Source organism: Chlorocebus sabaeus, chromosome 14, assembly GCF_047675955.1.
Source record: "Chlorocebus sabaeus isolate Y175 chromosome 14, mChlSab1.0.hap1, whole genome shotgun sequence".
Taxonomy (NCBI): Eukaryota; Metazoa; Chordata; class Mammalia; order Primates; family Cercopithecidae; genus Chlorocebus; species Chlorocebus sabaeus.
The window spans coordinates 71,418,808-71,446,604 of NC_132917.1; the positions used below are offsets into that span (position 1 = coordinate 71,418,808).

Below are 27,797 nucleotides of genomic sequence, written 5' to 3' on the forward strand. Positions count from 1 at the left end.
GCTGCTTCTCTCCTGCTGGCGCGGGGGATGCCCTGGTGGGAGGGATTGTATGCTTCGTGGCTGATTTTACTGCCAGCTCAGGGGTGGGGACCACCGGATGCCACTCCATCCACCCATCCAGGCTGCAGGGTATATGGCTTTTACGCTGAGATGTACCCGGGGTACTCTCCTGTACCCCTAAATCCACTGGAAGGAAAAATTTCATGTTTTGCAATCAGGAAAATAAAGCCAGTGGTCCCCCATCCCCCATACCTCCCCCAAGGCCTTAATTTAAAACACTGTTTTTCCTGGGAAGTGTAATTAGAGCAACATGTTGTTCCTAACGAGCTGGGTGGGGCAGGCAGACAATGGAGCCCTCCCAGCCTGCCTGGCTGCCCCCTGCCTGGAGCTCCTGGAGGAACCAGGATGTGACTGTAGAGTCTTCTGTCCCCTGCTGGGTGAGGTGAGGGTCCATAGGCTACTGGTGACTGGGCTGACCCAGGAGGCTTGCCACCACTTCCCTTGCCCTGGAAGCGACTCCTGTCTAATGTGGTGGCCCCTAGATGGGGCTAGGGGAGCCCCTTTCATGGCTCAGGGCCTTGGTTCTTTGTGCTAAACTGGCCAGCGGGACAGATAGACTGAAGTGGGCTTAAGGATGGCTTCAGTTCTGGTAGGGGAGAGAGCTTCACTTGTTCCTGGGGTCCTCTTAGTCTGGGCTGGCTTGATCAACACCTTGCACACCTGTAGAACCCATCCCTGCAGCCGCCCCTGGTTGTCCCTGCATTTGAAGGGAGCAAGTCGGGAGCTGGTCCAATGTGGCTTCCTCTAGTTAGGCTTATCAGAGTCCCCCATCAGCCATAGGACGGTGAATCAGGATGTTCTGGTGGCACTTTCAGTCCACACCCCGTCTGCCCAGCAGTGCTGAGAGGCTTCCCAGTTGCAATGAGGGTCACAGCACCCCACTGAGAATTACTGTCCTGGAGGTGGGGGTGCTGTACCCCTCAAGTGGACTGGACCAGAAAAAAAGTTGAAAACCAGGCTCAAGAGCTGGCAGAGGCCTTAGGACTCCTGCCTGTGAGATGAGCAGAGACCCCTTAGGACCCTGGGAATGGGCTATGTGGGGAAAGGGTCACGTAGATGGGGTTAAGAGAGTCAGAGTCAGGTTATAAGGCGTTTCTAGAGCGTCTTAGAGAGTTGTTCTAGAGATCTTGAATTAGGCCCTAAAAATGGGTTAGATTCAGGTGGCAGTAAAGAAAATTGACCCAGAGGGAGTAATAAGCAGGCCTGGGGAGGACCCAGGGTCAGGCTGGAGCAGCCACGGGTGCTAGGAAGGAGGAGAGTGTGTGCTGGATTCATTCCTTTATCTTCCCATCCACCCACTCTTCTGTCTTCATCCTCCCTCTTCCCCTTCAGTTATCCATTCATAATCATTTATTTATTGGACGGGGGAATTCAGCTATGGTCCCTGTGTACAGAATTGCTGGTTTAACCAAGGACACAATCAAATGAACACGTGGAGATGGCACGGGGTGATGGATTGATGTGTCTTTCTATGAGAATAAGTGTAAGTTGCTATGGGAGCTACGGGGGTACTTAAGCTTGGGGCACCAGGGAATATTTAAATAGACACCTGCAGTCCGAATAGGAAGTACAGAAGGAGTTGGGGTAGAAGTGCGTTTCAGACAGAGGGACCGCTGAGCTCCAAGCCTCAAAGCTAAAAGAGCATGGTGTCTCCTGCAACCTGCTAGCATTCAGAAGGGCAGGGGTTGCGTGTATCCCAGGAGGTGGTTCATCACTACTTGGGGTCATCAAGGGGAAATTTATCCGAGGAGAAACATGCCCAGAGAAGGCAGCAGGAGCTGGAAGATTAGGGGTCTTGTGGAAGCTACTTTGAAGAGTCTGCACTTCATCCTGAGCCGGTGGGAAGACACTGGAGGACTTGAAGCAGAGAGTGACGTTATTAGAAAGCCTGCCCTGGCTGCAGATTGCGGCGCGCGTGGGCTGTTGGGAGAGGGTGTCAGAACCGAGTGAAAGGGGGTGCTGGTGAATCCAGGTGAGAGAGGGCGGTGGCTTGCACTGAGCAAAGGAGAGGGTGGGCAGGCATGAGAGATGTTCAGGAGACAGGCTCACCAGTGTTTGGTGATCAGTCAGGCAGGGCGATGAGGGGCAGGAGGAGCCAAGGATGGCATGGGGGCTTTTGGCTTGGTTGTCTAGATGGATGGTGGGGTCAGACTTGAAGTGTGCAGGTTCTGAGGGGGAAGATAAAGAATCCAGTTTTGGACAAGTTCAGTGTGAGAGGCCAGTAGGACACATGAATGAACTAAGCAGTAAGATATTGGGGCTTAGCAGAGATGTTTGGGAGCAGAAAGTCCAGGAGAGGGCTAAGGAACAGATCAGGGCTTGGTGGAGGAAGATGGGGAGGCTGCGGAGGAGGCTCAGCAAACGGGGTGGGGGCCAGCAGTGTGGATCTAGAGAGACAGTTTGGGAAGAAGGAGAGGTCAGCTGGCCAGTTGCTGCTGAGGGGGCGAGAGAGAGAAGAGCCCATGAGTGTCCTTTGGGTAGGGGACTTTGGAGACAAATTTCTGGGGAGGGGTGCTGAGGGCAGAAGCAGGGTGCACTGGGCAGCTGGTGGTGTGGACGTGAAGGAGAAGTAGTGCATGGAGACAGGATTAGGGAGAGGAGAGGAGGGAACCTGCAGAGGGGTCACAGAGAGGAGGGCGTGGGTGGATTTGGGAGATGGGGATGTCTTTAAATTGGGAAGGAGAAGATCCAGGAGACAGTGTGAAAAATTGGGGAGGAGCATTTGAATGCATGGTCATAGGGGGAGCCACAGAGGCAGGCAACCCTGGGAGGTGGCAGGAAATGGCAGGGAAGAAGCATGTCCTGGGACCCCTGGGGACAGCACGGTGGACAGAGATGGCCTTGGGATGCATGCGGTGACCTCGTGCTGAGGAAGCTGCCTGGACATACCTCTAACCACTGTCTCTGCCTGTCTCTTCCTTCTGCCTCCGCTGGGCCTGATGCTCCGCAGCTGTGTGCTCCTGCCTTCTTCCTCCAGGGCCTTCTCCAAACGGTACTGGAGCTTAACCTTCTCTAGGTTCTTGTTCCCCTGCCCTCAGCAAGCAGGCTCCTGAAGATGGGGAGCCTGGTCCCCAGCCTTTAGAGAGGAATGTCATCACTGTGGAGGTTGAGGGAGCCCCGAGGGAGAGACAGGCCGAGGAAACGAGGGATAAAGTGGATACTGCCCAGCGTTTGGGGGCCTAGAAAGGAAATACTCTGGGAGGAATGTGTTCATGAGTTTTCCCTAGTGATTTTAAGAGAATGAGTATATGAGAAAGATTGGTCTTTCTGCCACTCCACTCAGAGGATCCTGGGGCTGTTCCCTCCCTGATGGTTTTTTTCTTTTGGCCCCTCTTTGACTTAGGTTTTTCGCTCTGGGTCCATACTGTGTTGGGCATTAGCTGTAAGGGGCCATGAACAGGCCACAAGCAGGCCTTCAGGCCTTCAAGTGCAACCCTGTCTTTAAAGAGGACACCCTGCTGTGCTGCCACCTGCAGCTGGTTGCCTTGGAGTGCCCAAGGAGGACATCAAACTGGGGGTCCCCATAGCAGCCAGGTCACTGTAGAAGCTGTTCAGGCCCTGGCTCTATCCTCCAAGGGCACCTTTCATGTGGACTGACTGTGCCATGCATAGCAGCCCCTGGAACTGTGCACTGCAGCAGCCCTGTCCATCACTCCTCCCTATCAGCCAGTCAGCAAGGCAGGTGCTTCCTGCATCATGTCACCTGCATTGTGGGTCTGGAGGAAAATGACAAGTTTTTTTGCTTTATGCCCTGGTGACTTAGAGACAGTAATAAAGCTAGTGTTGCCCTGAAAGATGCTTTTGATGGCTCAGCTCTCTTGAAGTCACCCTGGGGAGATCAACACCAACACCAATGGCAAAAACAATGGTACTAAGCACAATTCTAGTAATAGTTACAGTCACAGCCATTGACTAAGCGCCTCCTGTGTGCCAGGCGCTAGTCAGATTTGCTCTCTCATTTAATTCTCAGAGCAGCTTATCTCAGATCTTCATCTGAGAATACTGAGTCACTGGGGTTAAGTAATCTGCCCAAGGTCAAACGGCGAGGAGGTGGCAGAGTTGGAACTAGAGTTGAGGTCTGATTCTAGGACTAAGCTTCCAGCTGCTGTAGGTCCGGGAAGACATGGTGTCATCAGGGTGTCACTGGGCAGGAGTGTGGCTTGGGTTGGCTGTGAAGTGAGTCATGGAGGTGGGGGAAGCTGATATCTTTCTCTGCTGATATCTTCCTCTGCTTTGACTGCTCCCACCATCTATGGCAGAGCGTCTGTGTATGGATGTACCATCCTTGTGGAAGGAACCCAACGCAAGTTGCTTGGAGAATGAATCCAATGATTTCATTGTTTAATAAATGAGATTACATGAGGCAAGCTCTGTAAAGTGTCCATCACAGTCCTTTTAATTATAGTTAACATTTCCTGCATGTCAGGCCCTCCACGTATGGATGTGCAGGTTGGGCACTGCACAAGGACACTGTGTGTCTAAGGGGGTGCAATTTCTAGCACAGGACACCATATACTTGTATTTATTATAACAATTTCCCAATAGGTGGCAGTAAAGTGTCTTGTTCAAATAAACTCAGAAAATATGATGATTTTCTGACATGGAAGTAAAAAGTCTTAAGCACATCTTTCTCTAATCGTCACAAAAGCACCACATGGGCTAATAGTCCTGTTGAAGGTTTACATGAACCAGGCACTCCTCCAAATGTTATACAGGTATTGACTTCTTCAACCCTCACCCTGACGTTTACAGGTTGACAACTTTTGCTAACCATTTTATAGATTAAAACATTGAGCCATAGAGAGGTGAAATAATTTATTTAACGTCATACGTAGTGGAGGTAGGACTCACACCTGTGTTCCTAACTGCTGTTATTGGTGGTTAACTATCTAAGGCAGTACCTGCCTCCCTTGCCCCGTCTTGCTTCTTCATGTAGTTCTTTGTGATCATTGAGGATTTTTGCCCAACTCTTTCTGGCAAACCCTTAGTAGGCCAGAATTGACACACATGTCCTCGTCTCTGTAGTGGAGAGAGACCCTCCCCAGCAGTGTGCTTTGGTTCTCTGGGGATGATGGGCCCTTACAGCCCCTTCTCCCATTGGGCGGTTACTGTCTTTCTGGCTCACAGTGCAAGTGTTCTGTCGTCACAGGGGACAGGTGTGAGAGGTGGGGTTTGGGGCTGGAAGGTGTCTGGGGGTGGGGATGGGGGTGGGGGTGAAATACCAGGGCAGATGATAACCTGGAAGGGTCTGAGCCAGAAGGCAGGAGAACCAGGCTGGGGGGCAGGCATGTGGTCCTCTCTGGGACTGAGAGGGGATGAAGTGGGACTGCCAGGATGGAGAGGGCAGCGTGTGCACGCATGTGCCATGTGCATGTCAGGGAGGGGAAGACCCGGAGCAGCTCAGGGGGCAGCAGAGCCTGCGTTATGGGAGGAGGGATTCATTTGAAACAGGGTGACCTGAACCCTGGGTGAAGGTGCTGGAATTGTGATCCTGGAGAAGATGGTGCCTGGCCAAAACTGACTTAGCTTTCTCATTTCTGCCTCCCTGTTTGTCCACTTCTGTCTTTGCGTCTCTGTTTCTCCTTGCACTTGGCATTTCTTTCTGTCCTATCTGTCCTTCTCTCTTGTCTCTTTGCCTTGGTCTTCCTCCCACTGTTGCCTCCATTCCACCTGCTGTCCACTGCAGTCTGAGGACACAGACCTGCCCTACCCACCACCCCAGAGGGAGGCCAATATCTACATGGTTCCTCAGAACATCAAGCCAGCGCTCCAGCGTACCGCCATCGAGGTGAGCCAGCCGGGCCTGGGCGTGGGGGCTGGGAGCAGAATGCCCTTCCCCTTCCTGCCCCAGCCTTTCCTGGGGCCTGGGGCCTTCCAAGCCACTCTCCTCATTCTGTGTGCCCAGGTCCTGGCATGGGGCCTGCGGAACATGAAGAGTTACCAGCTGGCCAGCATCTCCTCCCCGAGCCTTGTGGTAGAGTGTGGGGGCCAGACGGTGCAGTCCTGTGTCATCAGGAACCTCCGGAAGAACCCCAACTTTGACATCTGTACCCTCTTCATGGAAGTGGTGAGCCCCACCTCCCTACTGTCCTTTTCCAGAATCCTGGGGCTAGAAGTTCTACATGGCCCCGAGCAGCCTGGGACTTGTGCTCCAATTCCCTGCGTGGTCCAGGGTAGGACCCCTCACCTTCCTGTGAACATGGGGAGAAATGCTCATACCCTCCTCACTGGAAGGGTTCAGGCCTCTGAGTAGGACAAATGGGGCTAGACTCTGCCTCCTACCCAGATCCTGGATCAGCGAAAGTCCCAAGGAGCCATCCCCTGGCTGTTTTCCCTCTGGGACAGGTTTCAGTCACCTGGAGCGCCCTCAGGGACCTGCTAGGGCTTGGCTTTTCAGGATTCCTCCAAACCTTTTCTGACCATGTCCTACCCCAGCCTGGGCCCCCTAAAAGGAGCTCACCCCCACAGCCCTCAGGCCCCCCAGGCCTCTGCAGCTTCCTGGGATGCCTAGACCTAGTGGCCGGAGTAAGGCAGGTCTGAGGAAAAGAAAATGGTTTGCAAGATGAAAGCGCTGTAGAAATTCCAGGCCCAGTGGCTGTCAACAGAAGCCTCCTCTTGGCCGAGCCAAAGCTGCCCCGAAGGAGAGCATATAAATTATTTCAAGTTGTGTTCAAAGTGCTTTTTGGGTGTGCGGGGAGAAGAATCTGGGTCTGTAAGCCAACTCTTGAGTATCCACTTGGGGGGGACTGTCTGCAAGAAATGTTGAGTCCCGGGCCAACTCCCCTCGCCCGCTCCCCAGCCAGTGAGGGAACGCAGCCTTGTTTTCACTTCAGGCTGAACAGGATGTATTTGGAAGGTAAAGCTGTGGGGGGAAAGCCAGCCTCTGCATGCAGCATTCAAAGGGCTGACAGAAAAGGTGGGTGGCTTCGCTCTACTGCCCAGCTCTGGGCCAGCCACCATTTTGGATTTCTGGCTGTGGGGATTATCTGTGGTTTATAGTCATTTTTTGCTCTTTGGGCTTGACCTGGAGACTTCCTAGAGAGACATTCAGGCCAGTGCGTTCTTCCTCCTCCACCCAGATGCTGCCCAGGGAGGAGCTCTACTGCCCCCCCATCACCATCAAGGTCATCGATAACCGCCAGTTTGGCCGCCGGCCTGTGGTGGGCCAGTGTACCATCCGCTCCCTGGAGAGCTTCCTGTGTGACCCCTACTCGGCGGAGAGTCCATCCCCACAGGGTGGCCCAGGTAGGGGAAGGGGAGACGATGGACAGCTCAGGGAACGGGGGGCCTCAGGGCCAAGCTACCCTTCCTAGTTGAGATGCATCCTGAAGTCCTTCTCATATGGAGACCTGAATGAGAAGCGATTTCTGCTCTGCTAGACCACGGGGCGGGGACCTTGCCTTCCTTAGGGCAGAGCCTAGCTCTGGGTAGGGGGGGCACCAGGAGTAGGTAACTGATACCCGTGGGAGCTGAGGGGCAAGGGCTCAAAGTGGGCCCGGGGGAGGGAGACAGAGGGCAGGGAGACAATGATGCGGGGAGGAAGGAGAGAAATGTGAGGAGAGGAAGACAGAAGTGGGAGATAGAGCATGCGAAGGAGGATGGGAGAGATGGAGATGAGACAGGGACTTATTGGGAGGGAGGAAGAGAGAGGTACTGACTGAGAGATGTGGAGAGACTGCAGGGTCTTGTCTCGGTCCCTTGGCTGAGCCCTGGGGCTGGTGAGGGGCGAGTCTTTTGAGAGAGCCCCTCTCAGGCCTGGATGGCTCCCTCCCCTGCAGACGATGTGAGCCTGCTCAGTCCTGGGGAAGACGTGCTCATCGACATTGATGACAAGGAGCCCCTCATCCCCATACAGGTAGGATGGACATCTTCCAGGGAGGCCTGGGTCACCCTTCCCCTCCATTCCTCATCTCTTCCCACCCTTCTCTCCAACCCTTCATTATCACACGGCCTCTATACACATCCCCTTCTGGGCTCCAGCGGCTGGACACTGTCCAGTAGAGAGACCCAGATGGGAGCTGTCAGTCTGGCTGAGCGGGGTGGGGTGCGCTCATCTGCGCAAGACTCAATCCCTTTTCTTGGAAGTATATGTGAAAAATAGCCCCTCTACCCTGGGGGCCATGGCGAGGGCTTTCTCCTGGAGATCACGAGAAAATCAGGGTGGGGAGCAAATGAGAGAAGGACAACAGGGGAGGGAGTAAGTGGGCCATCTCTGGCATCCTCCAGCCCCATCTCCCTACCTTGGACAGGCCCCTTCTTAGGGGGAAGGTTGTTCTGTGGGCTTGTGCTTGGTGGCTTCTTGGAGACAGCTTAGAAAGAGGAGGCTGTGTCCAAGCCAAGAGTCCATCTCACCCCATTCTTCCATCTGCAGGGAAAAGGAGGAAGGAGGCAGGAAGGGGCATTATTCTAAGGTCTCCGGCCCTGGGGGAGGTAGGAGTCATCCTTTTGCTACGTACTAACAACCAAGGGCCAGCCAGTGATGCAGATGCCAATGCCACAGAGCATGGCAGGAGGTCTGTGGCATCTTGTGCTGAGAGGCAGCACTGCCCCCACTGTGGACCATGGAGTGGCTCTAGATTCTGTAGGGCTAAGCCCATCTGGTCCTTCCCGCAGCAGACATGGAGAAAGGTCTTACTGTGAGCATCAGCCTTGAACTCACTGTCTGTTCCAGGTTGTCACCCTCCTCTCTGGGCTTTGCAAGATGCTGGTCACACCCCTGGCACCCTGGGGCTCCCAGAACTTCTGAGCCACCCAGAGGCAGAGCCTCCAGGCCTGTGTGGACAACACCTGTGTCCTCGGGCCTTGCTGCATCTGTAGTTTCACTGATGCTAAAAGTCCTCAGAAGCCCTGAGTTCTATCTCTCCAGCCTCCGTGGCTCTCCAGGGCTCTGCCCTGCCAGCCTTTCTGCTGGGAAGACCTCCTGCCCCCTGTCCCTTGGCCAACTCTTGGTCATTCTTTAAGATCTAACTTAGGCATGGTCACTTCTCTGGGGGGTCTTTCCTGGTTCCTCCTCTTCTCCTGTGAGATTTGCCTGTTTTGGGTCACTGTGCTGCCCTAGGGCCTGCACGTCTCTGTCAATGTTAGCACATTCCCCAGGCTGAGCTCTGGGGAGCAACTGCGGCTTCTTCCTCTTTGTATTCTCAGTGCTCAGCACAAGGCCTCGCTTAGCGGAGGTGTTAATGAAAGTCTGTCTGTCTGGGCAAGTGGGTAGATGGGCGCATGGGTTGATGGATGGATGGATGGATTTTCTGGCTACTGTCTGTATGGATCTGAGGAGGAATCACTCTCTTGGCTGGGGAAACCCAAATGGAAATTTCAGATGTCCCTATGTGAAATTTAACTAAACTCGATGCTAGTGCCTCTGGCCTGCTTGGGTGTTTATAGCTGAATTAGGCAGATAATTTGCCCCAAACTCTGGCTGCCTGCTCCTGGCTCCTGTTTCCCGGCTGCTCCATGGGCCTGTCTGAGATTGTGCAGGGAAGTGCAGGGCCTGCCCAGCAGGATTTCCGTTCTGTGTGAGCTGCCCTCAAAATGTCTACACACTCAGATGGGGAGGGACTATTTTAGGTCCTGCTGGCCACAAGCACAGCCAGAGGCAGACGATGAGGAGGCCCAGCCTGGCCATCCTCCCGGCGTTGACATGAGGGAACTGGGGCTGGGGTCTGAGCCAAAGCCAGGCCTGTGCTGTTTGTGGGAGCACATGGCCACTCTGGCTAGAGCTGCCGGCCAGACCAGCAACACTGGTTGGAGCTGGGATGGGGCTCCTAGAGGTGTGCCCACCTGGGGAGGGGCTGGGCCTCCCCTGGCCTGGGACAGGGGAGGAGGAGGAAATGACACTGCCTTGCTCTGATGGGGGAGGCTTGGACCTTGCCCTCATGGAGCTCCCTGTCTGATGAAGGAGACAAAACTCTGTTCTCAAGAGCCTCAAACCCAGCAGGGAGACCAGTTCTGGTCTCCAGGGAGCCCTGGCCCTCTGGGGAAGCCCCTTGTCTGGTATCTGACTTTGTTCCTGTTTTTCTCTGAGATCTATTGCTCTGATTGGGCTGATCCAGGAAATCTTTCACTTGCTTGCCTCTCCTCCCTGTCCCTGGCACTCTGGAGGACAGGCGCTCCAAGGCCAACCCAGGAGGCAGCTGACCCTGGGTGCAGTTCCAGTGGTTTGCTAGATAACTATGGCTGGGCTCTCTTCCTCTCCCTCCTCCTCCAATGCAGATAGCATGAAAGTCCCTGGCCTCTGGGGACAGGAGGGATGAGAGGTCTGGCAGAATTTGGATTTTGGCTGGCTCTTGTCTGCCCCACCGGTGTTTCTCAGCAGCCTGTTCCATCCTCACAGTTGATGCAGCCCTGCCTGGTGCTGGATGTGTTCACCATGTCCTGGCTGTGGTCCTAGGACCCCTCCTAGCTCAAACCTGCTCTTGCCAGAGTTACCTTTCCATCTTGGTCCCTTCCTGTCTCTTTCCTCAGTGACACCTTCTCTCTGCTCCCGAAGCCTTCTTACCAGCATCTGCCCAGGCCCTGGGATGAGCTGGCCACACATTTAGAACATGTCACTGGAGACCCTTGCTTGATGTTCAGGTCATGGGCTGGCACACTCACCACGGAGCATTTCTCAGGTTTCTAGAAGTGTTTTGGTTTGTGTCGAGAGTGGCAGTTCTGGAGGTGACTCAAAACGTGTATAAGGCAGGTCTGTGCTCAACCTCCCAAGGCTTGTAGATCAGTGTCTGTCTCTAGGAGTAAGCGGGGGCCCCTGCTTGGGTGGTCCCTGGCCTCTTTAAACTCTCCATGGCAATGAGGATTGGGATGAGAAATACTCAGACGTATTAACTCCACCACTTGTTCTTTGTCAGTGCAACCATCCTATGTGTAGACTTTAGCCTGGCAGACTAGGGGTGGGGGTGGTGTGTGCACATGAGTGTGCATGAGAGGTGGGGGGATAGGAGCAGGTGTGTGCATGAGCTCCCATGGGTGCTGGCCAGAGGAGTGTCTAGGCTTGGTGGTGGCAGTGCAGGAATTGTGGCCTTGACTTTGAACTTTCTGAGGGCAGGCCTGGGTGTGTCATCAAATAGGGAGAGCAGAATTATCCTATTCCATCTAGTTCTCTGCTTTAGAAAACGATGTTTCATTGTTTTCAGACAATAAAATGATATGTGTTCTTTATACAGCATTTGGAAAATATAGAAAAATATTGAAACCCTCCCAAACACACAATCTGAATGCACAGCTCCCAACATTTCATTCTCATTCTTTCCTCTTCCTTCTGGATTTCTCTTTCGGTCTCTGATTCTGTCTCTGACTTCATTTCTACCTTTAAAATAAAATTAAGTTCTTCGTTCACTAGTTTTTTTTTTTTTTTTTTTTAATTAAGGCAGTTAGTGGTGTTGTAACTATGATTAGGGGAAGAAAAAAGAGTGTTCAGGAACACAGAGAGCCTGCCACCCCCTGTCCCTTTTCTATAGAGAGTCTTGAAGCTCCAAATAGAGGCTGTGCCCCCAGAAATCGCAACTTTGAGGCACTGAGATGCCCCCAGAGCCAGCTGGGTATGGCAAGGGCGGCTGTTGCTGAGCATTCTGAGAGCGCTCTTGGGTAGAGGGGCTCCTCTTTAAGTCTGCAGAGAAGGAGAATTTCGGGAGGTGGGAATATGTGTGTGCTGAAGAATTAGAGAAATAACTTTTAGGAAGTTCCATCTCTGGTCACAAAGAGACAAGGGAAGAGGGGATGTCCAGAAGATCTCAAATAAGTGACGCCAAAGTGAGGAGATGCTTCATTAACAAGGAGACCAAGCTCTTGGAGTCTCCTGGCCCTGCAGGTTCAGCATAGGTGAAGCATCCGGGGAAGCTTCTCCGGGGAGGGGCCTCTGAGGCGGGTGGGTGAACAGGGGAGGACAGGGAGGCTTTCCTGGCAGGCAAAAGGGCTCGGGCAAAGGCTTGGAAGTGAGACTCTGTGTGTATGTTGTATGTGACAAAGAGGTACGTGTGTGTATGTACGAGTGTGTGTGGTAGAGGTAGTGTGTGTGTGGTAGAGGAGGTGGTGTGTGTGGTAGAGGTGGGGTGTGTGTGTGGTAGAGGTGTGTGTGGTAGAGGAGGTGGTGTGTGTGGTAGAGGTGGTGTGTGTGGTAGAGGAGGTGGTGTGTGTGGTAGAGGTGGTGTGTGTGGTAGAGGAGGTGGTGTGTGTGGTGGAGGTGGGGTGTGTGTGTGTGGTAAAGGTGGTGTGTGTGGTAGAGGAGGTGGTGTGTGTGGTAGAGGTGTGGTGTGTGTGTGGTAGAGGAGGTGGTGTGTGTGGTAGAGGTGGTGTGTGTGGTAGAGGAGGTGGTGTGTGTGGTAGAGGTGGTGTGTGTGGTAGAGGAGGTGGTGTGTGTGGTAGAGGTGTGGTGGTGTGTGTGGTAGAGGAGGTGGTGTGTGTGGTAGAGGTGGTGTGTGTGGTAGAGGAGGTGGTGTGTGTGGTAGAGGTGGGGTGTGTGTGTGGTAGAGGTGGTGTGTGTGGTAGAGGAGGTGGTGTGTGTGGTGGAGGTGGGGTGTGTGTGTGTGGTAGAGGTGGTGTGTGTGGTAGAGGAGGTGGTGTGTGTGCTAGAGGTGGAATGTGTGTGTGTGCATGGTAGAGGTGTGTGGCAGAGGTGGGTGTGTATGTGGAGTAGAGGTGGTGGGTGTGTGTCTGTGTGTGTGTTTTGTGTGTGTGGTGAGCGTGGGGTGCCAGCAGGAGACAGGCCTGGCCGGCTAGTGTGCAGGAGGCCTCAGGAGACTGTTTCCTCACTCTGTGGGGCGGGTGCTGGGGCTGGCCGGCTCCCAGGCTCCCAGGCTCCCAGGCTCCCAGGCGCTGGGGCTGGGGCTAATTTTGAGCCTGCTGCTCTGGTTATAGTCTCTGGGATGCTGTGAAGGTGGGAACGTGCTCCCAGAACCAGAGTGGCAAATTATGCCTGAGTCCCAAAGGGGAACATGTAATTTCTGAAGCTGGACCAGATCTTTGGAACACTATGTTTAGCTTTATTTTGCTCTGGTGAACTGCCGGTTTCCCTCTCACCTTTCTAAAAAAGAACTGCATTAAAAATAACAGTAAGGCTTCTGTGGGGTTCAGGATGCGAATGGGAGGGGCATAGCTGCTGCCTGGCGAGGCCCGTCTCTGGCCAGCTGGGGGTGGCACGTGGAGTTCACCCAGTCTATTCCAGGGGTCACACGACATGTGGCTAGCACCCCAGGGCCATCCAGCAGCCCTGGCTAGGTGCCCAGGGCTGATTCTGCTTCTGGCTCTGAACAACCCTGAGTGGCCCCTCAGTGATGTGTCTTTTCACAGAGCAGGGAGGGATCCCAGTTCCCAAACATCCCTCCTGGGCCCAGCAGGGCTTCACCTTCCATGGGTTTCTGTGGGCATCGGGGGAGTGTCTCCCAGAATCTTCGTGCTGAGGAAGGCAGGGCAGCCTGGGGTTTGGCCCTTTGGAGTCCTCCCAGAGTCCCCGGCTCGAGGCTTAGAGGATGAGGAGCCAGCCCCGGCAGCTCTGGGTCCCAGCTGGCTGCTCCCCAGCACCTACCCTCCTGACCCCTTTGCTCTTTCTCGAAGGGGCTGTGCTTCTTTGTTCCCCTCCACCTTTGCGCTTGCAATTCCCTCTGCCTAGCATGCATCTTCTCAGCTTGCCCACCTGCTAGCCTGGTACTCATCCACCCGGAGCCCCATCCCCTTCTCCTAGAGTATCGCAGTGGCCTCTGAACAAGTCTCCCTGCCTTCAGCCCTGAGCCCCGAGGCCCTCCTCAGGCTGCAGCGCAGGGATTTCTTAAGGTGAACATTATGAAATATTGATTCACAGTACTGGGAGATTACAGGCAAGGAGCTGATGCTCAGAAAAAGCTGCAGAAAGTGATTTGTAGCATGGAGTGGAGGTTGGACCATGAGACTCCTAAAGTCCCCACTGATGTCAGGTTTTGGAGAAGACATATGATGCCCTGGTTCTTGTCCTGGAGGAGGGAACACTGAGTAACCTGCTGTAGGTTAGGAACCATGCCCTGCAGTGTTAGTGTGGCTCAGTGGTTAGGATGCTGGGGAGTTGGAGTGTCCCTGAAGTAGGCAGATTTTGGAGAGGGAGGGAGGACATGTGAGAGAGTGGGCAGGAGTCAGGCATTGGCTGAGCTCCTTCCACGTGCCTTGCCTTGTGCTGGACGTGCCCAGCCTTCATCTCATTCGTACTCACTGTCGCCTTGTGAGGTTGGGCTTTGGACCCATTCTCCAGATAGGTCAAGGGGCTTGTCCAAAGTCACACATCTGGTGAGGTGTTGGAGCCAGGCTTGTCCAACTCCAAAGCACATGTTCTCCCTGGAGGAAGAGCAGAGGGTGCCTGGTCAGAGAGCGCTACCTCCTGGGGACTGTCCAGCCTTCCCTAAAGTGGATTCTCTAATCCCGTTGCTAACCAGCATGTTTCGTTTGTAGCTTGCAGACGGTCTGTCGAGCTTGGCCCCTACTAACACGGCTTCTCCTCCATCCAGTCCTCATGTATGTATTGTTTACTTATTTGTGGGCTCCTTGTGTTCCCTTGTGGGGGTGGGGGTAGGGGGTTAGGAGGGAAACGGGAGGGAAGAGTGGGAGGGAAGAAAGGAGGTATTTCCTGAGCCCTAGCAGGAAAGTCACCTATCTTTGCCCCACTGTAAAGGAGGAGTGAGAGAAAGCTATGGAGTAGATGCTCAGAAATGGACACCCCTAGGTTACTTCCTGGGATTTACCTTAATTTTATTTACCTGTGTGAGGACTGGGGGCTGAGGTGGGGCTGCATGGGCCAGTGGAGGCAGGGAAACCTCTCGATTAGACTCTGACTTCTGGAGTGTGGGACCCCAGAAGCCTCTTCTGGGCGCGGGACCTCAGACGGCAGGCTGACTTTCTGTGCTCCTCCCTGATGTGTGAAGGGGGTGTGTGACCGAGGAACCCTGGCTGGCCCCCTTGGGTGCTAAGTGGTCTGCTTGGGTCAACAGTCTGCTCCTGCAGTTTCTGGCAGGGCTCCTTTCTGCTTGCCTGAGTGGATTCCCTAGGTGTCATCTTTCTGGGCTGTGGGTCCCTCTAGGAAGATGACTTTGGTGTCTAGCCTTCAGCATGTGCGCCTGAAGTCCCATGCTGAGGGCCAGTGGGAGCCCCTGACCTGTGGAGGGTGGCGTAAGAGACAGAACTTGCCAAAGGCAGTGAGTTACATTCTACTTATGGTGTCAAGAGGAGGCACTGCTGTACTGGGGGTCTCATGAACTTCTAGAAGGAGGCTATCGATATAGATATATATTTTTTCTGATTTATCTTTTTTAAGTAAAATATGGAAAACACAAAAAGTGTCAAGCAGGAAGTTAAAACCACTTTTATTCCTACCAGTTAATGATAGGCACTGTTAGGATTTTGATGTGCCTTCATTTTTTAGATGTCTTTTAAGCCCACATGAATACTTTTTAAAAACAAAATTGGGATCATAGTTTTTTATAATTTGGATTTTTTAAATTTAAAAGTATATATGAATATTTTTCCATATTTGTGTGTATATATTATGTGTTATATAATGTATATTATATAATATATAATGCATATAATATATAATGTATATAATATATACTATATATTATATATATGTATTTTTTTGAGGCAGAGTGTTCCTTTGTTGCCCAGGCTAGAATGCAGTGGCGTGATCTTGGCTCACTGCAACCTCCACCTGCCGGGTTCAAGCAATTCTCCTGCTTCAGCCTCCTGAGTAGCTGGGACTACAGGTGTGCACCACCATGCCTGGCTAATTTTTTGTATTTTTAGTAGAGACGGAGTTTTACCATGTTAGCCATCCTGTTCTCGAACTCCTGGCCTCATGATCTGCCTGCCTCGGCCTCCCAAAGTGCTGGGATTACAGGCATGAGCCACCACACCCAGCCTATTCTTGTATTCTTTAAAGATATGGCTGCATGTCATATGAACTTTTAACTACGTATCATTTGCCATTTAGTTCGTTTATTTCTCCTATTGTCTTCTTTTGTCCCTTAAAGGACTTATTTTAGTTTACTTTATATATGTCCGTCCAGATGATTTCTTTCTGTTTTTTTGTTTTGTTTTGTTACCCCCAGGTACACCTGTTCAGGCCATTTCTTGTTAAAGTGTATTCCCAGGCATTTTATGGTCTTTGGTGCTGTTCTAAATGGAATATCTGTTTTTCTTATGACTTTGTCAAACTATTGCTAGAATATAGGAACATAATATTTTTGTATATTTACTTTGGAACTGACTCTTTTTAAAGCCCCATTTATTAGTTCTGACTATTGTTCTTTGATTCTGTTTGGTTTTCCAAGTAGGTAAGATCGTTTTCTTCAAATAATGATAAACATGTTAGTTTCTTTCTAATAATAATGGCTTATTCCTTTTTCCAAATACCATTTGATATTTGAGATGCTGCTGAGCAGACTTATTTAGTCATTCATTCTAATGAGAATGCCTCCACCAGATTTCCATTAATTAGGATAATTATTGATGGTTTCAGACAGATATTTGATTTTGGCAAGGTTGTGTCCTCTATTGTTTGTTTGTTTGTTTGTTTATTTACTGTTTTTGAGATGGAGTCTCGCTCCGTTGCCCAGGTTGGACTACAGTGGTATTGTCTTGGCTCACTGCAACCTCTGCCTCCTGGGTTCAAGCAATTCTCTTGCCTTAGCCTCCTGAGTAGCTGGGATTTCAGGTGCCCACCACCGCGCTTTGTTAATTTTTGTATTTTTGTAGAGACAGGGTTTCACCATGTTGGCCAGGCTGATCTTGAACTCCTGACCTCAAGTGATCCACCCTCCCTGGCTTCCCAAAGTGCTGGGATTATAGGCGTGAGCCACCGTACCCAGCTGATTGTTAGTTTATTAATAGCTTAAAAATTAGGCATGGAAGTTTAATTCTCTCAAATGTAATTTGGCATTTATTAAGATGATAAGTTTATTTTCCATTGTCTGTTAATATGGTGTATAATTGTGCTATATTCCTGGGGTAAACCCAAATCGGTCAATTGGTCATGGTATTATAGTTTACTACAGTTGCAGCCACCTTATCCAATGCAGTCAAGACAGGTAGTTGATTGGCTAATTGAAAAAGTTGATTAAATAGGGGCTTATTAAAAGTCATACAAATGTACCACAAACAGGCCAGGTGTGGTGGCTCTTGCCTGTAATCCCAGCACTTTGGGAGGCCGAGGCGGGCAGATCTTGAGGTCAGGAGATCGAGACCATCCTGGCTAACACGGTGAAACCCCATCTCTACTAAAAATAAAAAAATTAGCCGGGCATGGTGGTGGGCGCCTGTAGTCCCAGCTACTTGGGAGGCTGAGGCAGGAGAATGGCGTGAACCCAGGAGGTAGAGCTTACAGTGAGCTGAGATCGCGCCACTGCACTCCAGCCTGGGCGACAGAGTGAGACTCCGTCTCAAAAAAAAAAAAAAAAAAAAAGTACCACAAACATTTTGTTTTTAACCATATCCATTTAACTTTATTTGTCAATCATTTGACATGTGCCATGCCCTCTTTTTGAATTTGGATGTGCTGACTTGTGTGTCATGTCATCCTTTTGGTATAAATCATATCCACAATACATTATCTAGGATTTTAGTTTTAGGTTTATTAAAGTTTGATGAGAATGTAACGATACTTGAAAAAAAAAAATCTGAGTGTGGAGTCCTCTTAGAGTTTAAGATGCCCTTCCACCTTTTATGTTATCTCACTTGTACTTGATAGTCCTCACTTAAAAAAAAAGTCAAAAGCAAGCCAGGTGTGGTGGCTCTCGCCTGTAATCTAGCTCTTTGGGAGGCCGAGATAGGCAGATTGCTTGAGCCTTGGAGTTTGAGATCAGCCTGGGCAACATAGTGAAACCCTGTCCCTACAGAAAATACAAAAATTGGCCAGGTGTGATGGCACATGCCTGTAGTCCCAGCTATTCAGGAGGCTGAGGTGGGAAGATTGCTTGAGCCCTGGAGGACGAGGTTGCAGTGAGCCATGATAGCATCGCTGCACTCTAGCCTGGGTGACAAAGTGAGACCTTGTTGCAACAAACAACTCCACCAAAACACAAAAGCCTTAAATTAGTTTTCATGGATACAATGCCCTTCCTTTTTGTATCCAAATTCTATGTGTTTTTAAGTGTATACTTTGTTTATCCAATTACTCTGTTAGTACAACTGGCATAAACAGGTCTTGGAGGAAACATAGTTGACTGATGGCAAACACCCAGCTCATCTTCTGGAGCTGCAGTGGGCATCCTAGAACAGCTGTGGACAGTCAGTGGTTCTGGACCTCAGGCAGATTGTTGCAGACAGGACAGACAGCATTTGTTAATCCTGGCTAAGAAGAAGTTTTAAGGAGAGCTTCTATTATACATTATTGAGTTAGATTTGCTGCTACTTAGGATTTTTACGTCTCTATTAGTAAGTATTACTTTCAAAGTGTCTTTGTTACACTTTGATGTCAGGGTTATACTAGTCCCTTAAAATCCTTTTCAGGTGTGCTTCTACTTTCTGTGCTCTTAAACAGGCTCTGTGGCATGATAATTATTGTAGGCCGGGCGCGGTGGCTCAAGCCTGTAATCCCAGCACTTTGGGAGGCCGAGACGGGCGGATCACGAGGTCAGGAGATCGAGACCATCCTGGCTAACCCGGTGAAACCCCGTCTCTACTAAAAAATACAAAAAACTAGCCGGGCGAGGTGGCGGGTGCCTGTAGTCCCAGCTACTCAGGAGGCTGAGGCAGGAGAATGGCGGGAACCCGGGAGGCGGAGCTTGCAGTGAGCCGAGATCTGGCCACAACACTCCAGCCTGGGGGACAGAGCGAGACTCCGTCTCAAAAAAAAAAAAAAAAAAAGAAAGTCCCTAAAATACACTAGAGACACTGTTTATGAACTTAAATTATGCAGTTTGGAAATGATATGATACAAATATTCCAATAGTTTGGCTTTAGGTACAAAATGTATAATAGTAGGAAACCTAAATTAAAAAAAAAAAAGACTGGCAATCATGTAATTTAAAAGGTGGTGAAATTGTATCTATGTAGCTAATACAGGATAGCCATGATTTTTTCTCTAAAGTGGTGTTATGTTATATGTTTTGAATTATAGAAGATTTTCAGGAATGCATATCTTATATAATTGTATACGATGCAACTGTCTTGTACGCATTTGTAAAACTGGGCTCAACACATTTTCTGGGAGGGGATTCTTTGATCATTTTGTACTTCTTCAATCAATTTGGTAGCTGAGATGTCATCACATCCTGCCTGTTAACATTGGTATAAATTTGTACATATTACTATAATAAAAGCTTTGTATCTATTCTGTTTTCATCTTTATTCTTAATTTTATGTATTTGTGTTATTTTCCTTTTTTATTAGGCTTCATATAATTTCATGTATTTTATAGCTGTTTTCCATCCAAAGAACCAGCTCCTTAAAAATTCTGCTGATATTATAATAGATTGTTTTCTTTAATTTCTACATTCAAGTCATTTTTAAGCTCTCTCAATCTGAAATTCCTATTATATATATTCTAGATATCTTGGGTTATCAGTTTATCTTTCTCTCTCTCTTGTTTAGAAAAGACTGTTAAAGGTAGATATTTGTCTATATTCTAAAAATTCTAAAGTTTTGCTTTTCACACTTAAGTATTTATTTCACCTGGAATTGATTTTGCATGTGTGTTAACTGTGAGGTAGAGATTTTTTTCTCATATAACTAACCAATGAATTAGTATCATCATAGAATGACCTGTCCTTTCTCATTGACCTACAGTGACAGCTGTGTCATTTGTTGGGTTTCCATGTAAGTGTGGGCTATTTGTGGGCTCCCTATTCTGTTCCATTGGTCTATTTGTCTTTCCCTGGGCCATTTCACTATCTTATTTACTATAGCTTTCTAATAAGTCTTGATCTCTGATAAGGAAGTACTTTGTTCATGTTCGGAAACACCATTGCTATTCTAGTCTTTTGCTTTTCCACTTCAGTTTTAGAATCAGTTTTTCAACTTAAAAAAAGTTGAGATTTGTGATAGAGTTATAGTGACTTTCTGGATCAATTTGGGGGAAAGCAGACATTTTTATTATATTGCCTTTTAACCATGAACATTATATATCTTTCCATTTATTTAGGCCTTCTTTAATGGTAATTTAATGAATTTTAATAATTTTATCCAAAAAAGTCTAGTACAACTTTTGTTATATTTAGTTCTAGCAATTTTATGCATTATTGTTCTCTTTACTTGAATTTTTAAAGGTATATTTTCTAATTGGTTTTTGCTTGTATATAAATGAAATCAATTCTCATATACAGATCTTATATCCAGAAACTTCGCTAAAATCTCTTATGAATTATACTGGTTTGAGAATTCTCCTGGATTTTCTATGGAGTCAATCATATAATTTGTGATTAATCACAATTTTAATTCTTCTGTCTATATTTCTTTTACTTTTTAATTTTATTTTCTCGTCTTATTGCCATTGACTAGAACCTTCAGCTGATGCTCTATGTACTTGGTTATAGAGAGTATTCTTTTCTGCTCCTAATTTAAAAATGAATGTTTTTATGTTTTACCACTGAGCGTTAAAATTATCAGGTGAACCTAGTTACCTGTTAGAACCTTACTAATTAGCTGTTTTTTTCATGAATGTTGTTAAATTTTATTGAATGTTTTTAAAGTATCCATTGAAGTGATCATATAATTTTGCTCCTTTAACCTGTTAATGTAATGAATTACATTAATATATAATACATAATTATATGATATAATATATTAATGTATATGTTAATTAGATAACCCAAGATATCTAAAATATATATAACAGGAATTTCAGATTTAGAGAACTTAATATACACTAATAAATATATCTATATTAGTACTTAAACAACTTTGCGTTTCTGAAATAATCTAATGTGATCGTGATATATTATCTTTTTTTCTGCCTTGCTGGACTCAGTTTGCAAACGTTAAGTTTAGGATTTTTTTTTGCATCATTTTTTTGGAGTGATATTGGCTTAAAGTTTTCCTTTTTCATACTATTATTTTCACGTTTTGGTATCTAGATAATACTAATCTTATAAAATGACCTCTGTTGTGTAAGGCATAAGATTAACATTATCCATTGCCTAAATGTTTGGTAGATTCACTCATAAAACTGTCTAGACTTAGTATTCTTTTTGGGAATATTTTAAACTGCTGATGCAACTTTAAAAAATGTTTATAGGACCTTTGAGATTTTCTGTTTCTATGTGAGTGACTTTTGGTGATTTAAATTTTCTAGGAATTATCTATTTCTTCCTAAAAATATCGGTGTAACATTTTTTATGATTTCTTAATTTTTCAAAAAGAATTTCTTCTCCCTCTAGTTATGCCTCCTTTCATTCTCAAGATTATATCTTATTACTCTTGCCAGAATTTGTCAGATTTTTTTCAGTCTATTCAAAGAATTTTTAGTTGATCTTCTCTATTATTTCCTTATTATATAATTTATTCACTTCTTTTCTTCTATTTTATTCCTTCCATTTTATTTCTTTTCTTCCTTCTATTTTGGGGAAGTTTATTATATTTTAACTTCTATGTAAACATTTAAGGCTATAAAATTTCCTGTCACTGCTGCTTTATGCATCCTGTAGGTTCTGACAACTAATATTTTTGTTATTTCCCATTCTGAGTATTTTTGGATTTTTATTATTTCTTTTTGATACCTAAGTTATCTAAAAACATGATTTTTGGAAGTTACCAACTTATATTTTAAGTTATCTTTTGCTATTGATTTCTAGGTTAACTGGAATGGTCTCTGTTGTCCAGAGAATGTAGTCTGTGTGTAATGATTCAATACTTAGAAACGGCCTGACACTTGCTTTATGGTCTAGTGTAAATCTGTAACTGTCCTGTGTGTGCTTGAAAAGAATGTGTATTGTCCAGATGTCTTATATATTTAATGTGCATTTAGAACAGGCTTGTTAATTGTTATTAAAATCTGTACTTCTTCTGATTTTTGTGTCTGTGGTGGTTTATCAATTTCTGAGCGAGATATGAAAATATTCTGCTTTGATGTGACATTTGTCAATTTCTCCTTATAATTCCACCTACTTTTATATATTTGATGATCTCTATATTTTTTCTCTCTCTATAGAGAATTCTTATATCTTCTGGGGAATTGAATCTTTTAACAATATGTAGCAAGCCTCTGCCCATCTCTGTCTTTTAAAATCTCTGCTAATGAGAGTTTTTCTTAAAGTCTGTTTTGTTCATGTTAATATAGCTACCCCAGCTTTCTTTTGGTTAGTATTTTCCTTGAATAGCTTTTTCCATCTTGTTACTTTCAACTTTTCTGTCTTTAAATTTTAGCTATCTCTCCTGTGACCAGCAAATAGATTCTATTTGTGGTTAATCCATTCTTACAATCGTTACTAATATATTTGAATTTGTTTCTGCCATCTTATTTCGTATCTCTATCAGCCTTTTTTTTTTGATTAAAATATTCCCCTCTTTTTTCCATCCCTCCTCTTTTTTTTAGTTTCAAAACTATGTATTGTTTCTGTTTCTTTAGTGATTAGTATAGAAATTTTAACATGCATATTTAACTTAGCAAAGTCAAAATTTAATTGGTGTTTATATCTTCCTCCAGAATATTGCAAGGAACTTAGACTGCTTTAGCTCCAATCATCTATCAATTTGCAAACTTTTGTACACTATTTTAGTTTTATCTTTTTTACCTACCTTTTTAAAGCATTATTATATTTTAAGTAATCATTTTTTCTTTTAGCTATATTCCCATTTACTCTTTTTTTTTTTTTTTTTAAATATCAGTCGTCTTCTTCCTGAAGTAGGGCCTATTGAAATTCCTATAATTGAGGTCAGTTCATTATAAACTTTCTCAATTTTTAATTGACTGAAAATATTTTTTTCACCCTTATTTTGGAAATAATAGTTTCACTAATAGTTATTTTCTGTCAGCACTCTCTTCTGACTTCCATTGTGCTATTGTTTTCTTAAATCTGAGGACTTAAAAAATTTTTGTTTAGAAGTTAAGTTTAGTTTTGGCTGGGTGCAGTGGCTCATGCCTGTAATCCCAGCACTTTGGGAGGCTGGGGCAGGCAGATCATTGAGCCCATGAGTTCAAGACCAACCTGGGCAATGTAGTGAAACCCCGTCTCTACAAAAAATATAAAAAATTAGCTAGCTGTGGTGGTGCATACCTGTAGTCCCAGCTACTTGAGAAAGTTAGGCGGGACAATCGCTTGAGCCCAGGAGGTTAAGGCTGCAGTGAGCCATGATTGTGTCACTGCACTCCAGCCTGGCCCACAGAGTGAGACCCTATCTGAAAAAAAAAAGAAAATTTAAAAAATAAGATTAGTTTAATTTAATTTTTAAAAGATATTATTTTTATTCATTCTGAGCAATTCTCCACCATTATCTCTTCAAATGTTACAGATTCCATTCTCCCATCATTTCTGGAACTCTGATTGGATATATAATGGACCTCTTCTATTCTTCATGTCTGTTAAACATTCTTTCATATTATTTATTTCTTTGGGTTGCACTCTGGCTAATTTCTGAAGGTGTATCTTCTAGTTCACTCGATCTTTAGCAGTTTCTAATCTACTATTTTACCCTATCTATTGAGTTTTCAGTCTTAAGTACTATATTTTTATTTCTAAAAGTTTTATTCCCCTAATCTGCTTGTTTATTTTTGAAGATCTCCTGTCCGTTTGGCATACTTTTAATGCCTTTTATTTATTTAAACAGTTTTTCCTTAAAGCCCTATTTCTGACTACTCTGACTTCTGTTTTCTGATTCTGCAATTGGTTGGCTCTAGCTGGCTCTTGCTCATGGTGCCTAGTTCCTTATGTGTTTGATTGTGAACCATGTTCCTTGGAACTTTATCTGAGAATTCTTTGGGGCCTGTGTGGAAGTTACATTCTTTTAGAGAGGATATGTGTTTACTTTTACCAGACGTCTGTAGACACTATAAACCCAGATTCACTTAAAACTAAATGTTCAGTGTGTGGCTTTTTGGGTCCCCTAGTTAGTATGCATTTTGGCTCCTTATTTCTCTGGATTCTTCCTTTCTCATTTGCCCTTAAGGATTTTCTTTACATTCCTATCAGCTCAGTCATGCATTTAAAATGGATTTTAGAAGTATCTTATCTGTTAATTTAGGTGTTCTTACTTGGAGGGTTTCTCCGGTTGTCTAATGTGTCATTTTGCTGGAAATCAATGCCTTTATTAGAGGTTTAAATTTGAAGTCATGGTTTTCATCATGCAGGTTTATCTCCTTCAGTGTTGTGTACTCTAATTTCTTGTTTGCAGTTTCCTCTTAAGACTTCCTATGAATATACATGAGCCATTTGTTTTCTTCTGCTTTTTACTCAACTCTTTAAGAGCATTGGGAGACATTTGTCTTTGTCTTCAGATTGCTCTCCTTCTTTTGCCCTTAATATCTTCTCGTTTTTTTGCCTTGTGTTTATCCTTACAGAGGGAAGTCCTTTCTTGTCAAATACTGGGAGCTCAGTTAGATTCTTTCCATAAATTCATGGCCCCTTCTAATCTCAAACTCAGACAAAAGGAAGAAGGAAATAGTTTAGATTTGCAATAGTTTCACTTTGCTGGTTAGAAATCCAGCAGGGTGGGATAAGTAAGAAGGAAACTAGGATCAGAGGCAGCGACATGGGGCTATTCTTCTGGGCTGAAGAGTTTATTTCCTATGTTTGTTATGGTAGTCAGGGGTTAGCTAGGGTAGGCTGGAGGGCCAGAGCTGCTGTCCCTACCAATGAACTTCTATAGAGGAATTTCTTAAGTAAAGGAGAGTTGACCCTTTCCTACCAGGCCCACCAGGCAGGGTGTTACTTTAGGGAAGTTTCTACAGTTTTGGCTGAGTGAATCCTTAACCTTGTGGGTTCAGACACCTGTTGGGTCAATTTTCTCACGGCTAGCATCTGTGTAAACTTACATGAGAAATATCCCTAACTGGGGCATGTGACCTTGGTGGCTGGTCCAGCGAATAGTCTCCTATAAGTTCAGTGAGTGGGAAGCCAAATTGTGATTAAGAGTGAGAAATCAGAATGAGGAGAGAAAGAGTTCTGTAATTTGAACTTTAGTGCCAGCTGACCAAGATGGCCTGACACATCCATCTCCAAAGGTAGGGGCAGCTTTAGTCCCTAAGCGTAGGCCCCCTTTCCCCTGATGGTGCTGGTGTGGACACCTGCCAGTGTTTACCCCTTACTCCTGTTTGCCTGTTCTTCAGGCCTGATTAGTACCTTTCTTCATGAATATGCTTTTTCTCTGGATTAATACGTTCTCCCCACTTATGGTTAAGTCTTAGGGTAGGAGGCATTCTTCCCTGTTGGGCGACTTTGCCTCTCCTTGCTCTCACTGACTATGAAGTTATTTCATGGTCTAATTCTCCAAGGGCAGCCCTATTTCCCTTAATTCCAGGTTGTGGGGGGATGCGGGATGCCTTATTGCAGCTCATGAGTACTGACAACAAATTATTCCAAGACTTTGAAGCAAAGGTTTTCTGAGCAAAGGAATCAATTACAGGGCGTGGCTCCCAAGTGAGGAAGCATTTTCAGAAGGCATCCAAGGCAGTTTGTCTCTGAACTTCATGGTTGCACCTCTGAACTGGAGAGTTAGAGGGGGAGTATTTTAACTTTAATAACATTCATGGTTTTACCTGTACTTTTGTACATATCAGATGTGCTAATTAGGAAGACACTTTTTCTTAAAGTAGGTTTCCTAAGGACATGTATTTGGCAATATTGGTTTAGCAAGAATTACTGTATGTGCTTGAAAGTAACTGTACTTCTTTAAAAATATCACTCGTTCAGAAGTGTTGCCAGTGTAGCCTGGCCTCCCCCCACTCCCATTAGTTCTGATTAGGAGGTTTGATGCCCGTCACTGGTGTAATCTGGACCTTCCTTTGTGACTCATTCTTTCTCTCATTTTCTCAGAGCAAATACAAATCGCCCATCAAATGACAAGTGAAAGCACAGGGGAGACGAGGGGAGGGAATCAGAGCCGAAATCTGTTAGCTATTTGGAGTAATTGGTTATTTGCTGTGTTTGCTGGTTGGGAAGCAGAGCACATACTTCACGGTCTCTCCTGTTACGGGGGCTGGAGTCACCCTCCGATATTGGATCCTTGTTGCCGGAGCCCTTGGCTCGGGGCGCCTTTTCCCTGCTTGGCATTCCTGTGGTCTCCTCGGGGGTGCACCCCTCCTCCCTCGCTGCACACTGCAGGGGGGACAGCCTGGGGTGAAACTTGTCTGGCAAACTTCAGGGCTCCATCAGGGAGGAGGAGGCCCTGGCTCCCACCATCCAGCCCTCCTTGCCTCCACCTCATCCTGACATAACCCCTCCACCACCCCCTGCCCCAAGGGGTCTTTCCCCTGGTCCAAGAGGGATCTGTTTTCCCATCTAAAGAAAAAACACTCATCTCTTCCTAGAGGGGTATTCTCAGCTTCCCTAGGAAATCTACAGCATAGGCAACTCTCTCTGAGGTCTAATTTGATGTCTTCCTCTCCCTATTGGTCCTATGCACTGTCTACTCGCTAGCCTGGGTCAAAATAGTGCTTGGAAGTCGGTGCAGTGCTCACTGCTGAGCACAAGACCCCTCTGAGTGTGCTTGGTGAAGCTTATTAACCCACCTTTTGTCTTTAACTCTTCTCTACATTAACCAAGGCACAGGGAAATCAGAGCAAATTAACAACAAGTTCAAAATATAAAATATTTGAAAAGTAATGTGATTTTGTGTATGAAAATGCACACAGTAACTAGAAAGTAGGTTGACTTTGGCACATAGTAGGCTCCCCTCAAATCCTCTTAAAATTGAATTTAGGAGAGCTAATATTAGTGTCTGTAGCTTGATGAATGCTTCTGTAGTCTTGGGAAGGCCTTCAAAAATAGTTTTCCTCTTGAGTAATTGGAACTCTTGTTAAGCAAAATTGTATACATAAGCAGAAGGAAGATAAGGTATGCTGCCCAGGCCCTATTGGAATTGTCATAGATTCTGAATTAGTGCTGTTTTGTTGCTTTCTTCGTATGTTTGAAGAGTCTGATGGAAGCTTCTTTCATTCACCTACTGTCTAGGTTCCATTACTCTAGGCTTTCTGCATAGTTGTATGGGGTTATGGTGCCCTCACAGAATCCAGGCATGGGCTCCCAGGGATCTATCTTAGGATCCTGAATTGAGAAAACACCAGCAACCTGGGGTTCCCCACAGCTCCCCAACACTCTGTGAGTCCCCCATCCGAAGCAGGCCAATAGTCAAGTGATCAGGTCCCCTTGCCATCTGTTTGACTTTACTGGATTTCAGGCCCGTGTAGTCTCTGGGCCTTTGGAAGCAATTCAGCATTTTGGTTAAAGGTCTTCACTTCTTTCCCACCTCTGCTGATCCAGAAATCAGAGTAAGTGGAGTAATGATCCCCTCCACAGACTAGGAGGCTGGACTACAGGGAGTGTCTACAAGAGGTTGAAGGCCTAGTGTTCCACTTGTAGAAATAATTAAGTGACTTATGTTATGAGTGTGTGGAGTTCTGCTGAATCAACACGGTGGCTGGCTGTGGGCATATGTCTATGTGGCTTTGGGGGGCATGAGTGATTTTGTATATGGAGGGTGGAGTAGGTTTGAAGTCAGGGTATTTGCATGTCTGGGGGTTTGTCTGGTCTACATGTAGGCATGAGTACTTTTATGTTACATATGCGTTTATTCATGTGTGCATGAGTAAATAGTCCATTTCCTAAATCTCAAGACATGAAAGAATTAGAGGAACC

General features: G+C 46.6%; 1 protein-coding gene across 17 annotated transcripts in view; it reads left to right on the forward strand.

Moving 5' to 3' along the window:
• DYSF (dysferlin) overlaps positions 1–27,797 on the forward strand; it is a 238,722-nt gene that overhangs the window by 158,398 nt on the left and 52,527 nt on the right. For 9 of the 17 annotated variants that reach the window (XM_073023068.1, XM_007970268.3, XM_007970272.3 and 6 more), the window contains 5 exons: positions 5,747–5,848; positions 5,966–6,127; positions 7,140–7,305; positions 7,839–7,915; positions 14,470–14,532. In XM_073023068.1, coding sequence (XP_072879169.1) covers positions 5,747–5,848; positions 5,966–6,127; positions 7,140–7,305; positions 7,839–7,915; positions 14,470–14,532 — 570 coding nt within the window. The remainder of the gene's footprint in view (positions 1–5,746; positions 5,849–5,965; positions 6,128–7,139; positions 7,306–7,838; positions 7,916–14,469; positions 14,533–27,797) is intronic. The other 8 variants (XM_007970265.3, XM_007970270.3, XM_007970274.3 and 5 more) reach the window with 1 other exon arrangement.